Below are 19388 nucleotides of genomic sequence, written 5' to 3' on the forward strand. Positions count from 1 at the left end.
ACTCCGCCCAGGCCCCTCGCCCAAAGATTGGAGGGGAGAGGGAGGAGCGAGGGAGGCGGCGGGAGACGACCTAGTTAGCGATCCCTCCCCCACTCCCCGCCCGCCCCCTCCTCGCCGGCCAGGCCGGGCTGGGCCTCTCGTCCGGCCGAGCCCGCAAGGGTTAAAGGCGGCCGCAGGTGAGGTGGGCGGGGCCGCGAATTCGGGGGAAAAAGGAGCGCAGGGCAGAGGATGAAGGCAGAGAGCGCGGGTGAGTCACGGGCGGAGCTGGCCTCGCTCGCTCGCTGGCTCCCGCCCGCCCTCCGCCCTCCCGCCGGCTCTCTCCGCCCCTCCTCCGCCGCCCGCCGCCGGGTCTGGTCGCGGCCCCGGCTCGCCCTCGGCTCCTGCCCTCGCCGTGGAGAGCCCGCCGGCGCGCAGGGCCTATGAGCGCCCATCTGTAGCGCGCCAGCCAGCCGTGCCCGGAGCCCGAGCGCAGCCTCGAGGTAGGAGTCCCTGTCCGGGCGGCGAGGGGTGCGCGCTACGGGGATCCTCTCGGGAAGACGCGCCCCGAACGTGCCATAGCTTCCGATGGCCCTGGGGGAGGTGGTCCTCAAGAATCCGAGGGGCTTAGAGCCCCGGCGGAGTAAAAACTGGGCGGACGGGAGAGACTGGAGGGACCGAGGAGACTGGAAACCGGGGAAACTGGAGCGACTGGGACAACCAGAGGACTGGAACCTTGAGGACCGGGAGTACGGAAGTCCTGACCACCTGAGCGCCGGTGATCGGGAGAGGCAGCCGGCGGAAGGGGGAAGGAGGGTGTCTCTACCCTCCTTCCCGCGTTGGAGAGCGGGAAGCCGGGAGTGCGCGCCCTGCTGTCTCCCTTCCAGAAACCTTGCTGGCCGGCCGTTGCATCCCAGGACTGGGCTCCCTGGCCCTGTGTGGAGAGAGGCCAATCTGGAGCCTGGGTCGTTAGGCTCCCCACCCCTATTCCCTGGGGCAGTTCCCAGGCCCCAAAAGCTATTAGGGTCCCAGGCCTCATTGCTGCCGCCCAGCCCCTTCTGGGCTGCCCCGCCTGTGCCTGAGGCTTCGCTTCTGCTGCTTCACTCTGCTCCTTTCTTGTGGTAAGGCAGGAGCCTGAGTAGGCGCCCCAGCCCCCCTCTTCCTCCCTCTCCCAGACTACCAGGGCCACCTCCCTGGTCCCAGAGGCAGAAGGTGTAAGGGTCAGCTGAGCCCTGCTGTGGGAAGAAGTCCCTATCCCAAACCACTGTGTGTCCCCCGCCCCCCCCCATCAGAGAAGGCTCCAGCACACAAACCTCACACCTGAGGCATCTGGGCTCGCCGGCCTTAGGGAGAGGTCCTGAGGAGAGGGGGACCTTCAAGTCACAGATCTGTGGTCAAGAAAGGGGGGAGGTCTTTAGGTTCCCAATGATTTGGGGAAAGAGTAACAGACCAGGAGAGGAGAGACCTGGTTCACAGAGGTACACACAGTGCATATTTGTTGATTGGTGAATAAATGAATGTCTTTGCTTAAGTCTCTTCTCTAAATACTGCCTCAGTTTCCTCTTTTTTAAAATAAGAGGGTTGGCCTGAAGCAGTGGTTCTCAGCACTTGGCTGTATAGTAGAATCATCTGGGGAGCTCCTAAAAATGATCCATGCCTAGACTGCACCCCCTTATATAATCTCTTTAGGTCACTTTTCCTCTTAATTTCTGAGATGCTGGCGTTTCCTGTTGCCCTCCGCTTATCCACTCTGACCCTGTATCCCTTAAGGGGCTGGCAGTTTTACTTTCCTGAGCTTGCTGGTAAGCTCTCCTCTGGCTGACTCCCCTCTCTGGGGAAGCTGACCCCTCCCAGCTTCACATCTGGGTCCCCCTAGATTGGAGGAGGGCATGAGTAGCTGTCTGGCACCAGTGTGGACAAGAACAGGGAAGGGGGCTTAGCTTTCTCTGGTGGGAGAAGTCTCCCGGAAACTGCACTGCAGCTGCACCCCAAGGAGGTGAAGTCCCCGCCTGAGGGAAAGGGGTGGGGGCCAGGCGTGGGAGTGGGTTTGGTGGGGCTGAGTTGGCCCAGCCAGGCAGGGCGCTGAGGGGAGTGGTGTAGAGCTGTGAAATGCTCTTCCTCACTGAGCATGCCACAAGGATGGAATGAGGGCTCTTTCTCCAAAATCTCAGAACCGGCTTTGGGCTTTGGGATGTCAGGTCACCTAAGCTTTGAGTTTCAGAAACGGACCACCTCCCTCTCCCCATTAGTGTCCTGAGTTAAACTGGGTAAGCTGAGATGGGTCTAGATCCTCCATTTGGGCTGACAGCAGATCCGCCAGGAGGAAATGCCACTCACTGCCCCTTTCGCTGGCCTGGGCAGCTGGTGTGGGGATGGTTTTAGCTGTACTGTAGGTAGGGTCTCTGGGCTTACCAGCCTGGGAGAGGAGCTGGGTCCTATAGAAGGGGCCACCGAGGGGAAGGTAGACTGCCATCATCTTCTGCCCTTGGCTGAGAACCTCTCACCCTCAACCCTTCCTAGCACTCCCAAATTCTCTTAGCTGATCTTCAGTCAACCCAGGGATGCCTTCCTCTTTTTCACCTGGGGACGGGAGAGGAGCGCTTTGCAGGGAGGGGATCTGGGTTAGGACTGAAAGCGAGCTGGTTACTTTCCTCACTTCACCTCTTCTTTGCCTCCTTTAGGTCCCACCTGAGGTGCCCCTGACCGTCCCTGTCCCCCACCCCACCCCGGATCCCGGCAATGCTAACCGCTGTCTGCGGCTCTTTGGGCAGCCAGCACACGGACGCGCCTCACGCCTCGCCGCCGCGCCTCGACCTGCAGCCCCTCCAGACGTACCAGGGCCACACGAGCCCGGAGGCCGGGGACTACCCCTCCCCGCTGCAGCCTGGAGAGCTGCAGAGCCTCCCGCTGGGCCCGGAGGTGGACTTCTCACAGGGCTATGAGCTGCCGGGGGCCTCCTCTCGGGTAACCTGCGAGGACCTGGAAAGCGACAGTCCCTTGGCCCCGGGACCCTTCTCCAAGCTCCTGCAGCCGGACATGTCACACCATTACGAATCATGGTTCCGGCCGACTCACCCAGGCACTGAGGATGGCTCGTGGTGGGACCTTCATCCGGGCACTAGCTGGATGGACCTCCCCCACACTCAGGGCGCGCTGACCTCACCTGGCCACCCCGGGGCGCTTCAGGCTGGCTTGGGGGGCTACGTCGGAGACCACCAGCTTTGTGCCCCGCCGCCCCACCCCCACCCTCATCACCTCCTCCCAGCCGCCGGAGGGCAGCACCTCCTGGGGCCTCCCGACGGGGCTAAGGCCTTGGAAGCGGCCGCCCCGGAGTCCCAGGGGCTGGATTCCAGTCTGGACGGGGCGGCACGGCCCAAAGGCTCCCGGCGGTCAGTGCCCCGCAGCTCAGGCCAGACCGTGTGCCGCTGCCCCAACTGCCTGGAGGCGGAGCGACTGGGGGCTCCGTGCGGGCCCGATGGGGGCAAGAAGAAGCATTTGCACAATTGCCACATCCCGGGCTGCGGGAAAGCCTACGCCAAGACATCGCACCTGAAGGCGCACCTGCGCTGGCACAGCGGCGACCGTCCCTTCGTGTGCAACTGGCTCTTCTGCGGCAAGCGCTTCACGCGCTCCGACGAGCTGCAGCGCCACCTCCAGACCCACACGGGCACCAAGAAGTTCCCCTGTGCGGTCTGCAGCCGTGTCTTCATGCGCAGCGACCACCTGGCCAAACACATGAAAACCCACGAGGGCGCCAAGGAGGAGGCTGCCGGGGCGGCCACCGGCGAGGGCAAGGCGGGCGGAGCGGTGGAGCCCCCAGGGGGCAAAGGCAAGCGGGAGGCCGAGGGCAGCGCGGCTCCCCCCAACTGAGCTCCTCGGTACCGCCTCCCCGCTGGTCTCCCCTGGGGGCATTGGAAGAGAGCCCCTTGGCCTGATGCCCTTGGGGGGCGGCTGGAGTATGAGGAGAAGGTGGTTATTTATTGAGGGGGAGGAAAAGTGGTGCCGGGTCAGGGAGAGGGGGCACTAGGGGTGTTTTAGTCTCTGGGGCTGGACCGGACGCGTTTGACTGGCTGGGCGGGGAGGAGCTGCGCATGCCCCTCTGTTCTCCCCTGCCTCACTATTTCACTCACGGCCCCGGGCTGGGAGGTTGGGGTGGGGTACCCCTACCGCGGCTGGAGGGCGGAGGGGACCGGCTGGAGGAAACGGCGCGTCCCCGGAGCAGAGAGGAGTGGGCCCGCCCCGGGCGCTGAGGGTAGCTGTCTGGACACGTCCTTAGCGCCTGGGAACCGGGACATAAAAGCGCCTCCGGAACCGCCCTGCGGCCCGGGTCCCTTTCATCCCCCTTATAGTGCTTCTACCCCTGGGGTTTCCGGAGGGAGGGTTGAGATGGGGTAGAGGAGGCTGTGGGTCCCCCTTAGGGAGGGGTCTCTATCTGGCTGGGAGGTTTCTGCTGTAGAAATAACTCCTTTGATGCGCCTCCTTATTAAGCCTTCCAGACCCAGTCTGCTGTAGCCATGAAGGAAGAGGGGAAGAGGGCTAGAATCCCACAGCCTCCCAGCCAGAGCTGTGGGGTGGATGAGAGAGTTGGTGGTGGTGGTGGGCGGTGAGCAAGGAAGTCCCCTTCTAAAATGGGAGAAGGAGATTTGTTGGGGGAATGTAAGGAACTAACCCCTTCCCTCTCTAACCCGGATTCAGTCCTTAACTCTTGGTCTTTATAAAAAATAAAGTTCAATTGTCCGCATTCCCTATCTGCTACCCCACGTAGGCTTTCGAGGCAGCCAGAAGCCCCTGCTCTAGAATTGATGTCGTTCCTCATCCTAGGTCCCCCAGCGTTCACCTTCCCCTTAGGGGTGGGAGGAGGTGGGTTACCTTGGTGGGTTGGGGGTAGGTGGGGGTTTCCCAGCAGGGGGACCTCCAGCGGTTCCCACTCAGAGTGGAGGACTCTGCCCCTGCCCAGCATCTCCTGCTCTCTGAGAAACTAAGCCCCACTTTCTTTAGCGTAACCCTCCCCTTTCCCTGCCACCTGCAAGCCTTGCCCCTCCTGTAGAGTGTGCCTTAGGAGCTCCTTCCTCTCCATCTCATCTCACGGGGGAAACTCCCCTTCCCTATGAAGCAGTTGTTCTCCCACTGGAAGGGGTCTGCCTTCTGAGGTGATGCCCAGGAAGCTGTCCCTGTTCCCTTCTTTAGATGCTACAAATGCACCCTGCTTGTGATCATGGAGTGGGGAATGGGGGAGGGGAGAAGCCCAGCAGAGGCTGAGCCAGGCAAAGGGCAAGAAGCTGATAGGGGAGGGGTCTGGACTTTCCCAGGCTCCAGGCCCGGGTCTTAAGATTCCCCCCACCTCCCCTTCCCCCTGCCCCTCTTTCTCCACCCAGAGCCCTATGCCAGGATTAGTTGTGTATTGATTTTTAAGTTATAAGCAAAGGGTATTTTATTTAATATTAGGGCATGTGTGTGTGCATGTTGTGTGTACCTGTGTGTGTGTTTCTCTACTGAGCCTGGGGTCTCCAGCCAGGGAGACCCCATCTTGTTCACCCCATCCAAGTTCCTGGGGCCTAGGCCCACAGCGTTACTTCCTCCCTTGGGGATGCTGGAGCCCAGTCCAAGGACTAGGAGCTCTATGGGAAGTGGGGCTGGGATCTGGGTGGGTGTTTGTGTAGCAGAGACCCCTTCTTAAAAGGGACGGGGTGACTCTTCCTGAGGGACTCATGGGCCTGGGGTAGTTTTAAGTAATGTTTTTTCTTTATGCTCCCTCTTTTCCCTACCTCCTGCCAACCCGCCTCGAGGTCCCTTTCCCTGCTGAGAGGGTTGGGGGCCGGAGTGAGTTGCCAGGGCCTGCAGGTTGCCTGGCCAGGTGGAGAGGGGGAGAGAGGGAGGGCACCATGAGTGTGGGATGCCTTCTCCTCCACCCATCGAAACCAGTCACCCCCTCCCTGTGCCACCAGGACAGCCTTTCCCAGTGACCATTCTAAGGGGAACTCCCGAATGGATGGTGGTGGTGGGGGGACATGGATGTTCCCGCCATAGAGGCCCCAAGCTCTAAGGTGTGAGGGTGAGGGCTTTGGATAGGTGTTCTTCTGCTCCCCTTCTATAGATCTAGGTTGCTTGGCTGTCTACCCCCTTCTAGGCAGCCCCCTAGAGGAGAAATGTAGGATTATTTTTTTCTTTAACTGCTGTGAACCCACTTTGGGGGGTGGGGGGAGGAGGAAGAAGAAATAGCCTGTGTTTTTTATGTCATAATAAAGGCATCAACCACATCATTGCTTCATTTGTCTTCCAGCTGGGTTTCCTTTTTGACTCAGTGTCCCTCAGCAGTGAGGACCAGGCCAGCTGCAGGGTGGGGTGGACACTTCCCTTTGATCCTGCAGCCCTGGGCAGCCTCACCTCCCTTTGTGTGGAGCAGAGCTGAGCTGATTGAAGGGTCTGATCTTGCCCCGGAGGTGGTTGGTGCAGAAGGAGGGAGGAGCTCCCTGGGGGTTGATGGCTGGGCTGACTGTCCCTCCCTGATCTTCACCTGTGGAGATGAGAAGGTCCTAGATATTTCCTTCCTTCTCTACATACAAGCCTCCTCTTTCCCCTCCCCTGCCAAAAACGCTGGTTCCCTCCTTCCCAGAGATAGCCGGCCTCTTGGCTCCCTCACCCCGCCCCCATGGGGGTGTGTGTTTGTGTCAATCGGTCCCTCTGGCTGTGAGTGAGGTGGGGGTGACTGACAGCGATTTCTTCACCCAGGATGATCCCTATCAGGGACAAGGCGATGAAAGGCAGCCAAGATATCTGATGGGCCCCCGCCCAGCTGGAAAGTATGAGGGAAAGGCTCGTACTGCAACTCCTAGCTAGAGACCTGCCACAGTTACACAACCACAGAGTGCACCAATGTACCCTTGCCGGCCCCATCGGTCCCCCTCAGCTCTGCAGAAATGCCCATCCGTACACACTTTCCCAGGTTGCCCAATGCCCGCTACGCAGTTGGTACCTAATTCATGTCAAATGAGTTAAAAACTGCGACTCCAGAGCCCCAAAGCTGGGAAGGTTGAAGGAGGATCAGTTTTTGGCTCCAAGGGGACAGGGTAGGTTATTGTGTTCTTTCACATTCCCATCCTACATTTTGGCCAAAATTATTATTTTCCCTTAGTGGGATTCCTATCTCTTCCGCTTTAACCCTAACCCAATTTCTCGGAGCCAAATCTGGTACCCAGGTTGGCCCATCCCATCACTTGTTTGGGAGAGTCTGGGGTCATAAAGTTTAAGGCCACCTTGGGATGGGGGCATCAGAATGGTTTAGGGTTATAGGGAAACCCGGACTGGTCTAGGGGGCCAACTGTGTGTTTCCATCTGCTCCTAGATTTAGAAGTCTGGGAGGAAGAAGAACCAGCATGTGTTCCAGGGACCTCGTGCATGCCCCACCCGCTGGGGTGCCTCTTTTGTCTTCCTGGTTCTGGGGGAGCCTGGCGAGTCCTCTCCTCCTTTCCCCTCTCGCTGCGCCCAGGGACAAGAGGGCAGCTGTGGGGCCGGCTGGGCCTGTCTGGGCAGGGCTGGCCTCCCTCCTCCCCTTGCAGCTCCTCCCGCTGACCTGCATTCTTAGCGGGGGCCTTTGGTGGGGCTCTGACGCTTGCTTTGCTCGCTGCTCGCCCTGGCAGCAATGCTGCCTGGCTGGCCTGGCCCCCCCGACGGAGCCCAAGGCCACTTTTGACCCCTCAGATCTGGCGCCCCTGGCAAGACAATCCTGGAGGGGCTGGGAGGTAGTTAGGGAAATCAGAACATCTGGGCTGACCCTCTGGGTGACCTCTCTAAGCTGCCATCTCCTCTCCTGGGAAGTGGGAGTAGAATCCCTCTAGGGTGGGTGAGTGAAATCAGGACCAAGAAAGTGACAGAGGAGAAGGCAGCCTGGGAACTGCAGCCTGGGGCTGTGCTGCGGCCGGCCCACACCTCTCCTCCTGCCTGTTCCTGCCCCACAGCGGGCAGCTGGGGAAGTGCAGGAGGCAAACCGGCTTTCCTGCAGGCTCCTCTGGGTCAGCACACAGCCTTGCTGTTTGCTTCTGGAATGACATCCAGTGGCAAGTTTACGACCCCTCTGGACATCACACCCAAAGCAGCCTTCTCTTACCCATTAATCCTAGTGAGCCTGACTGCTCAGCATCCTAGCAGTGGAGATATGAGAACCTTAGGAATCAAGTAGCCTAGTTGTTCCCACCTGGTAGACGGCATATTAGAATCACCCATGGAGTTTTTCAAGAGACCTCGATTCACTCCCCAATACCCCACCAAGTTATGTCATTTGGGGGTGTATTAGAGCAATGCTTCTCAAACTTTACCCCTCGGAGTCCAGTTAACACGCAGCTTCTGGTCCAGTAGGTCCGAGGTGGGGCCCGAGATTCTGCATTTTTCACAAGCTACCAGATGATGCTGATGCTGGCAGTCCGAGGACACTTTGTATTAAATCGTATTAAAGTATTATGCTGTGCAGTGGGTGTTGCGTGGTTGAAAGATAATCCCTCCTCACCTTCCGCATGGTTGAGAACCACTGATCTAGTCCAATGCCTTCATTTCCCCACCGGGAAGACGGAGGCCCTCTCAGGGAAAGCTACTGCCCAGAGAGACCCCGTAGATCCGTAGCAGAAGCAATATGAGATGCCAGAGTTCCAAGTGATGCTCTTCTCTGCCTCCAGCCCAGCTTCTAGGTCATTCTTCTCTGCAAGTAGCAGTCCCCTTTCTGAAAGTGAAGCCTGTCTCCCTAGAGACAGCATCCTCTTAGGAGTCAGCCTTGTATACCTGGAGGCAATTAGGAAATATCTCACATTTCAGATCCCTCAACACCCTTATCTGGCAGGTTTCCTCTGGCCATCACCCAGCACACCAGCCTGCCTCCTGGGGAAGCCTTGGCCTCTGCCTTTATTCCCATCCCGGGAGTGACCGCAAGCTGTGGCCAGGACTCTGAGCAGCAGTCTGATTGGTTGGCAGGATGGATGTGGGAGAAGTAGATAATCTGCAGTGTCTCCTTTCCCCCATTCCTGGAGCTCCATGGAGCATAAGGGTATGAGATGCATTTGCTTACATGCTGGTTAGGGAGATGGTTAATAGAGGAAAATGACCCAGAAATCAGAACATTTGGGATCAGAGTCCAGCTCGGCACTGATGTGTGCCCCCTTTGGCCAAGACTTCTCCTTTGCTGTTTCAGTTTCACTATATGTAAAGGCACCAAATCTTTGGACTAGAAAATTTCCAAATTTCCTTTCAAAGCTTTCCTTCTGTGAGTTTGAGCACTGCAGGGCAGAATAGGCTTTTTGGGGGTTGGATGATTTTGTGTATATGTGCCTTTTCAAAAAAATGCATTAACTTAAGTTATCCCTACACCTCCTGGCCTCACTACTCTTGTAGGTCTTATTCCCCCCACCCTACTCCCAGACATCAACCTGGGATTGTGTCTTGGGAATTCAAATCAAGACGCAAGTAGCTGAGTCCTTCCTTAATCTCCAGATGCCCCAGCGGTCCCTGCTCTCTAACAAATGAGCCCAGTTTTTCTTTCCTTCCCTTTCACGTAGACTCCTTTCCACCCCCAGCTCCAGCTCCCTGCAGTGACCTCAGTGCAGGAGCCCACGGATTAGTTCCAGCCTTTATCTGGCCTGAAAGCTGCACCGGGAAGGGCAGGGAGCCAGGCAGGACTTGGAAAGCCGCTGCAAGAAGTGGTGCTGGCGCGCACCCTGGTGGAAAACGGCAGAACTGCAGGTGCTCTGTTCCGGCTCCGCCCCTGGGCAAGGCCTTCCAGGTCACCTGGGAGTCTCCGCCCAATGGGACAGACCTGACCCGCAGCGGAGGCGGTAGTGCTCGGGACCAAGCTGGGGATCTTGGAGGGAGACAGGGTGAGGGGCATACAGTATTGGGGAAGCCAGAAGGGGTGGACAGAAGAGGGGCATGAGACTTTTGGAGAGGGGTTGGGTAGCAAGGGAGATGGTGCCACGACTGCGCCGAGGGTCCAGGACTTCCAGTAGGGCAGGGCCCTCACGTGCAGGGTCTGCGCCTGCCTGCTGACTCCCAAGCCTGGAGCTTGGGGAGAGAGTGGGTGCCTCCGTTGCACTTGCCCTGCGTAGAGTGTGCGTGGGGTGCTGAGGGTCCAGAAACCAAGGGCAGTGTCTTCCCGGAGCGTCTTTGCACATCGTGAGAGAGAGGCTCCCTAGGACTCCGCCGTGGCCAGGAGGTGGAGAGGTGGCATGGGAGAGACACGCTTATTCCTACGTCTCCCCAGATGGCATCATCGGGCCCTGACCCACCATGTTCCTGCGACTGCTTTGTCTCAGTGCCCCCTGCCTCTGCCATCCCAGCCGTGATCTTTGCCAAGAACTCTGACCGACCCCGGGACGAAGTGCAGGAGGTGGTGTTTATACCAGCAGGCACTCACATTCCTGGGAGCCAGCTCCAGGTGGGTTAGGCTTTATGGGGTGCCAGGAGGTGTGGCAGATCTAGGCATTCTTCTAAAACTTTCCTCCTCTGCTCCCCACACCTGGGAAGCCGCCAGATGTGGTGGAAAGAGCATGAGCTTCGAGTCTACCAATCTGGACCTAGCCTGTTATTTAACCTCTGTTGACCTGTTTCCTCATCTGTAAAATGGGACTAATAAGACCTTCCTCAAAGAGCTAAGGTGACTGGTACAGTGCCAGCACTTTGTAGGTCCCTCCCCCTTTCTGAGTGGATTCTCCCTTTCTCCTCCTTTACCCACAGTGCACCTACATTGAGGTGGAGCAGGTGTCGAAGACCCACGCTGTGATCCTGAGCCGCCCTTCTTGGCTGTGGGGGGCTGAGATGGGCGCCAATGAGCATGGTGTTTGTATTGGCAACGAAGCCGTGTGGACCAAGGAGCCCGTTGGGGAGGGGGAAGCCCTGCTGGGCATGGATCTACTCAGGTGCGGACCCCGCCCTCCCTCATCTTTTCCACACACGGGAAGTCTGGGGGCTGAGTACTGACCCAGGTCATCCTCCCCTCCCCGAAGCCTGGTTCACAAGGGCCTCTCTTCCACCCACCTTGTCCTCACCCAGGAGGCCGCCCCTGCCCCTCCTCTCTCCTGGCCCCATCTCCACAGTCTGGTAGGAAGCTAACAGATGTGGCCACCTCTGGGCCTCTGCTGGCCCAGAAATACTGCAGTGGTTTTAATTTTTCTTTCAACAGAAGTAAATTTTTTCAAATGAAATCTCATGTAGAGTCCTGATTTATAAAAACCAATAAAGTGGAGCAGCTCTGATTGAAGAGAGGTTGGGGGCTCAGGACATGTGTCTCCCCAAGGCTATGTTTCAGACCTTTTCATGGAAGCCTCGGAGATAGCTTGAAAACCACTGGCCTAACTGTGCTGAATACAACCAATGTGGGCAGATTTTCTGTGTGACTTGGGCCTGTCATCAAACTGCTCTGGGCCTCTTCTGTCCCCTGGAGCTCCTGCCATCAGCCACTGATCCCCCATCGCCCTTCTATCCTCTGGACCTCTCTTTGTGCCAGGCTGGCTTTAGAACGGAGCAGCTCAGCCCAGGAGGCTGTGCACGTGATCACAGGCTTGTTGGAGCGCTACGGGCAGGGGGGCAGGTGCCGAGAGGACCCCACACCATTCTGCTACCACAACACCTTCCTGCTGGCCGACCGGACTGAGGCGTGGGTGCTGGAGACGGCAGGGAGGCTGTGGGCTGCACAGAGGATCCAGGGTGAGGATCCTGGCATGGGTCTGGCCTCCCAGAGGTGTTCCCCTATTGCCAGCCTTGGGAGGGAGTGGGAAAGATGGCGGGGCCAGGGGAGGCCCGAATCAGATGCAAACCTCTCGGGTTGGGGGGACATCCAGGGAGATGGGAAACGAGCCCACAAGGGAACTTATCCTCCCCCCTTCACTTGGTTAAGTCCTCTTGTGCTCTAGCCTGCCGCTTCCTCTGGGGAGCCCTCCTGGACTTCCTGGTGGTCAGGTTTCCCCCTTACATGCAAGCAGTCACCTCTTCTTGATCACACTCACCACGGTTGCAAGCTCGCATTTATTTCTGTGACTGTTCTGTCTGTCTCCCCCTCCATGAGGGCAGGTCTGTTCTCACCATCATGTTCTCAGCACGTAGCCTAGCGCCTGGCACAGAATAGGTGCTTAATGATACATGAGCAATCCCCATCTCCTCCACAGAGGGGGCCCGCAACATCTCCAACCAGCTGAGCATCGGCACGGACATCTCGGCAGAACACCCTGAGCTTCGGACCCATGCCCGGGCCCAGGGCTGGTGGGGTGGGCAGAGCACCTTTGACTTCGCTCAGGTCTTCTCCCTGACCCAGCAGCCCGTGCGCATGGAGGCCGCCAAGGCCCGCGTCCGGGCAGGGCAGGAGCTGCTGCAGCAGCAGCAAGGTCAGTGGGTGGGCGGGGGGTGGGGGTCCAGGAAGCCACAGCCATGCCAGCCTCTCTCCGCTTCCGCAGCTTCGGGAGGCTCGGTCTGAGGCCAGGGGTCCCGTCTCTGCCCTGGAGGCGCCTCACCCAGTCCTCCTTGGCAGGGGACATCACGGCAGAGGTGATGATGGGCATCCTCAGGAACAAGGAGAGTGGCATCTGTATGGACTCTGGAGGCTTCCGCACCACGGCCAGCATGGTGTCCATCCTGCCCCGGGATCCCACACAGCCCTGCGTTCACTTCCTCACTGCCACACCAGACCCTTCCAGGTGAGAGGAATGAGGGTGGGGAAGGCTGGGGAGCGTGCCAGGCAGGGGAGATGGAGGAGTGTGATAGCCCTCGATCCTTCCATCCGTGTCCCCTTAGGTCAGTGTTCAAACCTTTCATCTTTGGGGTGGGGGCAGCCCAGGCCCCCCAGGTGCTCTCCCCCACTTTTGGAGCACAGGACCCTGCTCGGACCCTGCCCCGATTCCACACTCAGGTGGATCGCCGGCACACTCTCTACCGTGGACACCAGGTGGCCCTGGGGCTGATGGAGAGTGAGCAGGTAACCCCCAGGGAATAGGAGCTACCCTTCCTAGCCGGGGATGATTCACCTCCCCCACCCCCAACTTGGACTTTGGAAATATGAGGGGACCTGGGAGTGGAGAAACTTGAGAGCTGGGGAGAGGGGTCTCTCCCTTCAAAGCCAGCTGCCCAGGAGAATGTCGGGTGGTCTGTCCTTTCTCCTGCTTGTGCAAGACAGCAGACATGCCCCCCTTAATCCGGAGGGAAGCTCCTGGGACTCTGCGCTCGGGGCTCATCTCTACCTCTCCTGGGCAGGGTCGGGGGCAGCAGCTCCAGCAGAAGCAGCGGGATCTGGAGCAGGAAGGCCTGGAGGCTGCGCGGAGGCTGCTGGCTGGGGAGTGGACCCCACCCCCCCAGGAGCTGGGCGGCCTCTTCCAGGCCTTTGTGGAGAGGGAGAGCCAGGTGTATGCCTGAGCACCCCAGCTCCTCTCAGCCTGGGCTGGGGTGCGGGGGGCTGGGGGATGGGTGCAGGACCCTGGGGTAATGGGATCAGGGCAATCCCTTCACCCGCCTCAGCCTTTTCTGAGTGGCCAGCTCAGCCTTTGCCTTAATAAATGTCTTTTATTTCCTTGTTCAGTGAACTTGATCTCAGGTCCAGTGGGGGTGGGAGAGCCAAGTGAGGGCAAAGGGCAGCCCTGAGCTGGCCGCAGGGCCTCTGGTTGCCTTGCAGGGCTGCAGACTCTTCTGACTTGGGGGATGGGACTAGACGGTGAAGGACACAGAGGGGCCTCTGAGGAGAGGTGGCCTCCCCAGGTGTGTGAGTGTTTGTGCATGAAAGATCATACCTGGCACAGTAGGTGGCTTCTATTTGGGGGAGAATTAGAACCACGAGTTTTTTGTCCTTGACTTGAACCTCAGAAGGGCACTCCACAGGGGTGGCAGTGAGATGTGCCCACCAGGAGATGGCATGCTCCACGAGGTGATGCCCGCCTCCTGCCTACTCAGGAGCCAGGAAGCCAGGTGGGGGCCTGAGAAGGTGACAGCCCTTTGGGTAGTTCCTGAAAGATCAGAAACTTGTTCTTGGGCCAGCCCCATGGCTTAGTGGTTAAGTGCGCGCACTCCGCTGCTGGCGACCCAGGTTCGGATCCTGGGCACATACAGACTCACTGCTTCTCTGGCCATGCTGAGGCCGCGTCCCACATAAAGCAACTAGAAGGATGTGCAGCTATGACATACAACTATCTACTGGGGTTTTGGGGGGAAAATAAATAAATAAATAAAATTATAAAAAAAACAAAAGAAAGAAACTTGTTCTTTACAGTCAGGCTGCTCACTAAGGCTGTTTTCCTGTGACTGTTTCCCGGTGCCTTTTACTGATTGCTTCCCCTGACATGCCCCCAAGTGACATGGAAGACATATTCAGGGCCTAGAGACGCTTTATTGGGGCTAGGCTCCTGCCACAGGCGAGGGCTCTGAGAAGGAGGGGGCCCACCCCACTCCTTGTTCGCCCCCATTCCTTGTGCCTGTGCCTTTGCTGATGGGATGCGCTGTGCTTCATTTCTTGACTCTTTTGGTCTTAGTTTTAGTGGTGCTGGGAGCTCCAGCCAGAGGGGCTGCAGCTGCTCTGGCCCCCTTCCTTGCCTCGACAGTGCTTTGCTGGCCCCTGGAAACCAGAGGGCACGGTTTCTTGGTGGCAGAGGAGGCTTGTGGCAAGGAGGCAGGCTCAAGGGGTGTCTCCTTCCCTTCCCTGGCAGTGACAGAAGGGTTGCTGTCCCCAGCCACAGGGCCACCAGGCAGCACGGGGAGGTCAGTGAGGGCTGGCTGTGTCTCCATCCTCAGAAGGTGCTCCGTCAGCGCTGCCTGCTGCCTGCGCTCCTTGTGCCTGCTCATCTCCTGCTCCAGCTCCTTGAGGAAGCCTGTGAGGGGCCAGGTTGGGGGGTGGTGGATGGAGCCCCGGGCTCGGCAGGAGGGTCCCTGGGCTGAGGGAGGTCTCTGGCTGACCCCCTGAGCAAACTATCCCCTGTCATCCCCATTAGGGAAGGATCTTGAGGCTGGGGCGGGGAGGACGTGTGACCTGCATGCCCGGACTGACACCTGGCCCTGGGTGCGTTGTCCTCCTCTGGCCCAGATGCTGATCTAGGCTTGGGGCCACCTCCCCAGACACCACTGCCACCTTAGCTTCCCCCAGACCTCACAGGGCGAGGTGAGCTCTGGGGAGGCTGCAAGCCTTGGAAAGCAGGGTCACCTCGCTCTGAGCAGAACGGGCCACTCAGCTCCGGGAACTCCTCATCGCCCGAGGCTTTCTCCTCCTCATCCGAGGCCCAGTGCTCTAACACAGGCTGCCCGTCCAGGTCCAGGAGCAGTGGCAGGGCTTCTGTCACCAGCTCCCTGCAGGGCAGAAAGAGCAGAGGCTACCCAGGAGGGCACCCCTGGGTGTGGAGCCTGGGAGGATGCAAACACACAAGCCACCACACCCACACCCGGGGGAAGGTGGCTCAGGAGCTGGGAGATGGGCCTGTGGTCAGCATCCAAGAGCTAAGGGCTGGCTACATGTGGAGTTATGGAGGTAGAAAGGAAAAAGGGCTGACTTGAGCTGGGGTAGGGGAGGAGAAGCTGCCATGGACGGTGACCTCAGGTTTGCAGGCTGAGAGGGAGCCCAGGTGGAGTTAGGAGGAACTCAGCCATTACTCCTTTCTTCCACCTTCAATTCCTCCTCACCTGTAGCCATCCTGCTTGGTGCAGCTGTTTCCAGTCAGGTTGAGGATGAGAAGGCTCTGGGGGAACTCATCTGCACGCACCAAAGAGAGGGGCAATGAGGCTCTCCTACCCATCTTCCAGCCCAAACCCTAACTCTTTGCACAGCACCGCGACCCGCTGGAAGATGTGCCGCTAATGGAAGCGCAGGGAGACGGGGGCAGAGAGGAGGGAGGCCCCACATAGGACTTATTCATGAGCCAGGGCAAGTGCGTTCCTACCCAGCTTCAGTGTTTCTATCAGGTTCTCAGAAAGGTCCAGAAGCTGGAGGTGTGGGAGTTCAAGGAGGTTTTCCACCTGCCTGATTTGGTTTCCTGCTAGAGACAGGAAGCTGTAGGGGAAGGGGGCGTGCAGAGACAGAGGTGAATCACAGAACAGCTGGGGGGGAGGAGGGCACCAGGCGCCCAGACCCCCTGGCTAGGCACCCAGATGATGAGTGGGGACACATGGCTTTCTGGGGTGAGGGAAGCAGAGCTAGGCTTGCTGGGTCCTCAGCTGACAAGAAGCCAGGCTTGCAGAGGTCTGAACCAGTTTTTTGGGCGTTACCAGGTTTCCCTCCTGCCCCCCACCGTCCCTTCCTGAGCCCTGGCACCACATACCGCAAGGAGGGGACGCAGGCCAGGTTCTCAATTCGCTGGATCTTATTCTGCAGGAAGAAGCCAAGGTGGGGAAACCACGCTGAGGTCAGCTCGGTGGGGGACTCTTTAAAGGGATGAAGCCCCAAGACCATGTTCACTCTTACAGCTGGAGATCTGGCACCTTCGGAATGATCACCCCCTCCTTGAACTAGCGGTCACTACTCTGGGATGACTTGCTTTCTCCAGGTGGACGGTTAAGAGTGTAAACTTGGGGCTGGCTAAACTCGATTAAAGTGTATCCCGCTCACCCCACAACCAGAGTGACTTGGAAATCAGAGAAGGAAACCAAGGGGCCACAGGGAAATGGAAAAGGCCTTGGTGGTGGCTTGCATACGTGGAGGGAACAATGAGCATATTCAACCAACCACCACCACCACCACCACCAGCCTTCAAGGTTCTAAAAGATGCAGAGTAATCTTCTTGGTTCCCTCTTCCTCTTCTTCAAAACAGGCAATGGGCTCGAGCTATGTAACATGAGAGATTTAGGGTAGACACCAAGAAGAACTTCTAAACCAAGAGAAGTATCTGACAAAAAAAAACAGTGATTCAAGAACACACTCAGGATCTCTTTGGGGAGGACTGGTCTTTCAATTCAGAAGAATTCCTGCTTCACCTGGGGATGGTTTCAACAAAGGTCTGCCTGCCTGAACACCAGAGAATGGGCAAGATGATCTGGTTGGCTCCTTTCAGATCAGACAGACTTGACCCACATGGGGCGAGGGTGGAGGAAGGGGAGGGGCAAGAAGTTACCGCTTGCAGATAGAGGCTGTGAAGATTCTGGAGGCCCTCTAGGTTCCTGATAGCAGTAATCCCCTCCCGGTCCAGGCGGACAGTTTGCAGTTCAGCAAGAGTGTGAAACCTGGGAGAAGCGTCAGCAGGGGGTTAGCTGAGTGTAGAGGGAGGTGTTTCAAGGAGGGGTGGATGGCTAAGTGACTTTGACCAGATGTCAGGAGCACCTTCTTGACTTGTGAGGTGGTGTCCAGATCATGAAACTGGATTGACTTGGAGACCTGGATCTCTGTCAGCAGCACTGGGAAGGATCAGAGTGAGAGAGGTGGGAGGGCCCTTGGACCAGGAAACCGGGTGATGGCAGTTTATGGTTGTTGGAGAGACACTGAGGTAAGGGCAGCCCACCTTGAGCCAGCGTGGATGGTGGAGGCAGGGGCTGGGACAGAGATGAGACAATCCTGCAGGAAGATCCCTCCTCTCCTCCCTTTTGAGAGGGAGGGAAAATCACTTGTTCCATCCACCCATTCATTAATTCCACAACATTTACTGTGTGCCTACTAGAAACAAATGAGAGTCCCTGCCTATCACTGCTAGGGAAGCAGGCCAAACATCTATGACAAGTGGATGACAGAGGCAAGTGCAAGGGACTAAGGGGGTACATGGGCTGTGCACTGAGTCCAGAGTAGGGGGATGAGGGAATGCTTCCTAGAGGAGGTGATAGATGAGTAGGAGTTAGCCAAGAAGGTGAGGAGAGGGCATTTCAAGCAGAAGGAATAGTATGTGCTAATCCAGCCCTTCTCGAACTTTAATGTGCCCATGAATCCCTTAGGGTCTTGTTAAAATGCAGATTCTGATTCAGTAGGTCTGAGGTGGGCCTGAGATTCTTCATTTCTAACAAGCTCCCAGCTGATGCTGCTGCTGCTGTGCATGCCCCCTTGTCCCCCAGCACCACTCTGAGTAGTAAGATGCTAAGGTATGAGAACATGGGGTCTTAGAGGAATTGCACACTGTGGAGAGTGGCAAGAAATAAGGCTGAAAAGGCAGCAGAGGTCAATTCATGCTAAGGCGTTTGGATTTTATTCTGGTGGTACTAGGGAGCCAAGGAAGGTTCTATTAGGGAGTGCCTAATCAGATCTGTCATTTAAAAGAATCACTTTGGGGCAGGCCCCATGGCTTAGCGGTTAAGTGCGTGCACTCCGCTACTGGCGGCCCGGTTTCGGATCCCGGGCGCGCACCCATGCGCCACTTCTCCGGCCATGCTGAGGCCGCGTCCCGCATACAGCAACTAGAAGGATGTGCAACTATGACATACAGCTATCTACTGGGGCTTTGGGTCGGGGGGGGAGGAGGAGGATTGGCAATAGATGTTAGCTCAGAGCCGGTCTTCCTCAGCAAAGAGAGGAGGATTAGCATGGATGTTAGCTCAGGGCTGATATTCCTCACAAAAATAAAAAAATTAAAAAAATAAAAGAATCACTTTGGCAACAGTATGGGGAGCCTGCACCGGAGGCAGGGAGACGAGGAGTTTTTGAGAGGTGATGACAGCCTTATCTAAGGCAGTTGAGTGGGCATGGTGAAAAAGAAACAGTGATTTTTAAGGAAGGAAAATTAATTGGACATTACCACTGATTGAATGTGTGAAGTAAGTAAAGAGAGGGACAAAAATGAGTTGACAAATCAGTACAGCTCAGGGGACTAGTCATCCTGTGTTTCAATCTTCCAGCACCCCTTTCCTCCCCCACTCACATCTTCTCTGACAGATCCTCATCCTGAGGGAAGGCCAAGTTCCGCTTAGTGATAAGGGCTTCAGTAATGCACACGCCCCCTTCCTCTGGACTCTGGGCAAGCTTAGCTGTGAAAAGATGAGTCCAATTGTTACATTTCCTTGTTCTTGGAGGCCCGACCACACTGTTATCCAACTGTTCTACCCACCATTCCACCTTCCTACTCACCTCCAGGCATGATCCCAAGGCTGCTGGCTTGGGGCGGGATTGGAACGAGAGGAGCCGAGGAGCTTGGACCGTCCCTGGGGATGGCGGAACTCAAGATGGCATGAGGAGCAGCTCAGAGACTTGGGGAACAAGGGAAAGGGGCTGATTCAGGGCAAATTGCTGAGGTGGGGTAGAAGACAAAAGTAAGTGGAGGTGGAGGGTCTGGAGTTTGAGGAGTGTAGAGGGGCTTTGCGGACGGCACACCGCGGGTTGTGGGTGCCGATGGAGAGGAAAGCGCGGTGCCTAGGAGTCTGGCGTCGTTGCCAGGAGACGAGACGCCCGGTGGGGCGTCGAGGTAGGGCGGGTTCGCAGTTGCCCGGCTCAGCGCATGCGGATTACTGCCCCAGCCAACGGATCTGCCCGCCTCTTCCGGGCCCAGGGCTTCCCACAATCCTTA

At 57.7% G+C, this 19388-nt stretch overlaps 4 protein-coding genes across 4 annotated transcripts in view; 2 read left to right on the forward strand and 2 right to left on the reverse strand.

The window, feature by feature from the left end:
- The window catches only part of CDK5RAP3 (CDK5 regulatory subunit associated protein 3), a 176174-nt gene that overhangs the window by 102508 nt on the left and 54278 nt on the right, over window positions 1-19388 (reverse strand). The gene's annotated exons all lie outside the window — the stretch shown is intronic.
- SP6 (Sp6 transcription factor) lies at window positions 154-6233 on the forward strand. Its single transcript, XM_058560787.1, has 2 exons — window positions 154-479; window positions 2658-6233. The coding sequence occupies exon 2, from the start codon at window positions 2716-2718 to the stop codon at window positions 3844-3846; it is 1131 nt and encodes a 376-aa protein (XP_058416770.1). The 5' UTR covers window positions 154-479; window positions 2658-2715; the 3' UTR covers window positions 3847-6233.
- Window positions 9728-14160, forward strand: SCRN2 (secernin 2). Its single transcript, XM_058560786.1, has 8 exons — window positions 9728-9833; window positions 10217-10390; window positions 10690-10871; window positions 11459-11658; window positions 12117-12332; window positions 12476-12641; window positions 12739-12919; window positions 13195-14160. Exons 2-8 carry the CDS (start codon window positions 10217-10219, stop codon window positions 13351-13353), a joined length of 1278 nt encoding a protein of 425 aa, XP_058416769.1. The 5' UTR covers window positions 9728-9833; the 3' UTR covers window positions 13354-14160.
- On the reverse strand, window positions 14206-19263 carry LRRC46 (leucine rich repeat containing 46). The gene is made up of 8 exons (XM_058560788.1): window positions 18953-19263; window positions 18747-18852; window positions 17022-17130; window positions 16233-16279; window positions 15855-15964; window positions 15598-15667; window positions 15125-15267; window positions 14206-14795 (listed from the first exon to the last, which is right to left on the reverse strand). Exons 1-8 carry the CDS (start codon window positions 18960-18962, stop codon window positions 14434-14436), a joined length of 957 nt encoding a protein of 318 aa, XP_058416771.1. The 5' UTR covers window positions 18963-19263; the 3' UTR covers window positions 14206-14433.

Source organism: Diceros bicornis, chromosome 18, assembly GCF_020826845.1.
Source record: "Diceros bicornis minor isolate mBicDic1 chromosome 18, mDicBic1.mat.cur, whole genome shotgun sequence".
In the NCBI taxonomy this organism is placed as follows: domain Eukaryota; kingdom Metazoa; phylum Chordata; class Mammalia; order Perissodactyla; family Rhinocerotidae; genus Diceros; species Diceros bicornis.

What these genes read in the sequence shown, in the direction of transcription:
- SP6 (XM_058560787.1), top strand. Translation starts at nt 2,716, where the DNA reads ATGCTAACCGCTGTCTGCGGCTCTTTGGGCAGCCAGCACACGGACGCG.
- LRRC46 (XM_058560788.1), bottom strand. An exon ending in GAGGATCTGTCAGAGAAGAT is followed by an intron (nt 17,131 to 18,746) that starts GTGAGTGGGGGA and finishes CGCTTCTCCCAG; the next exon opens with GTTTCACACTCTTGCTGAAC. An exon ending in CCCGTTCTGCTCAGAGCGAG is followed by an intron (nt 14,796 to 15,124) that starts GTGACCCTGCTT and finishes GGCCCCTCACAG; the next exon opens with GCTTCCTCAAGGAGCTGGAG.
- SCRN2 (XM_058560786.1), top strand. Translation starts at nt 10,217, where the DNA reads ATGGCATCATCGGGCCCTGACCCACCATGTTCCTGCGACTGCTTTGTC. An exon ending in TTCCTGGGAGCCAGCTCCAG is followed by an intron (nt 10,391 to 10,689) that starts GTGGGTTAGGCT and finishes CTTTACCCACAG; the next exon opens with TGCACCTACATTGAGGTGGA. An exon ending in GCTGCTGCAGCAGCAGCAAG is followed by an intron (nt 12,333 to 12,475) that starts GTCAGTGGGTGG and finishes CCTCCTTGGCAG; the next exon opens with GGGACATCACGGCAGAGGTG.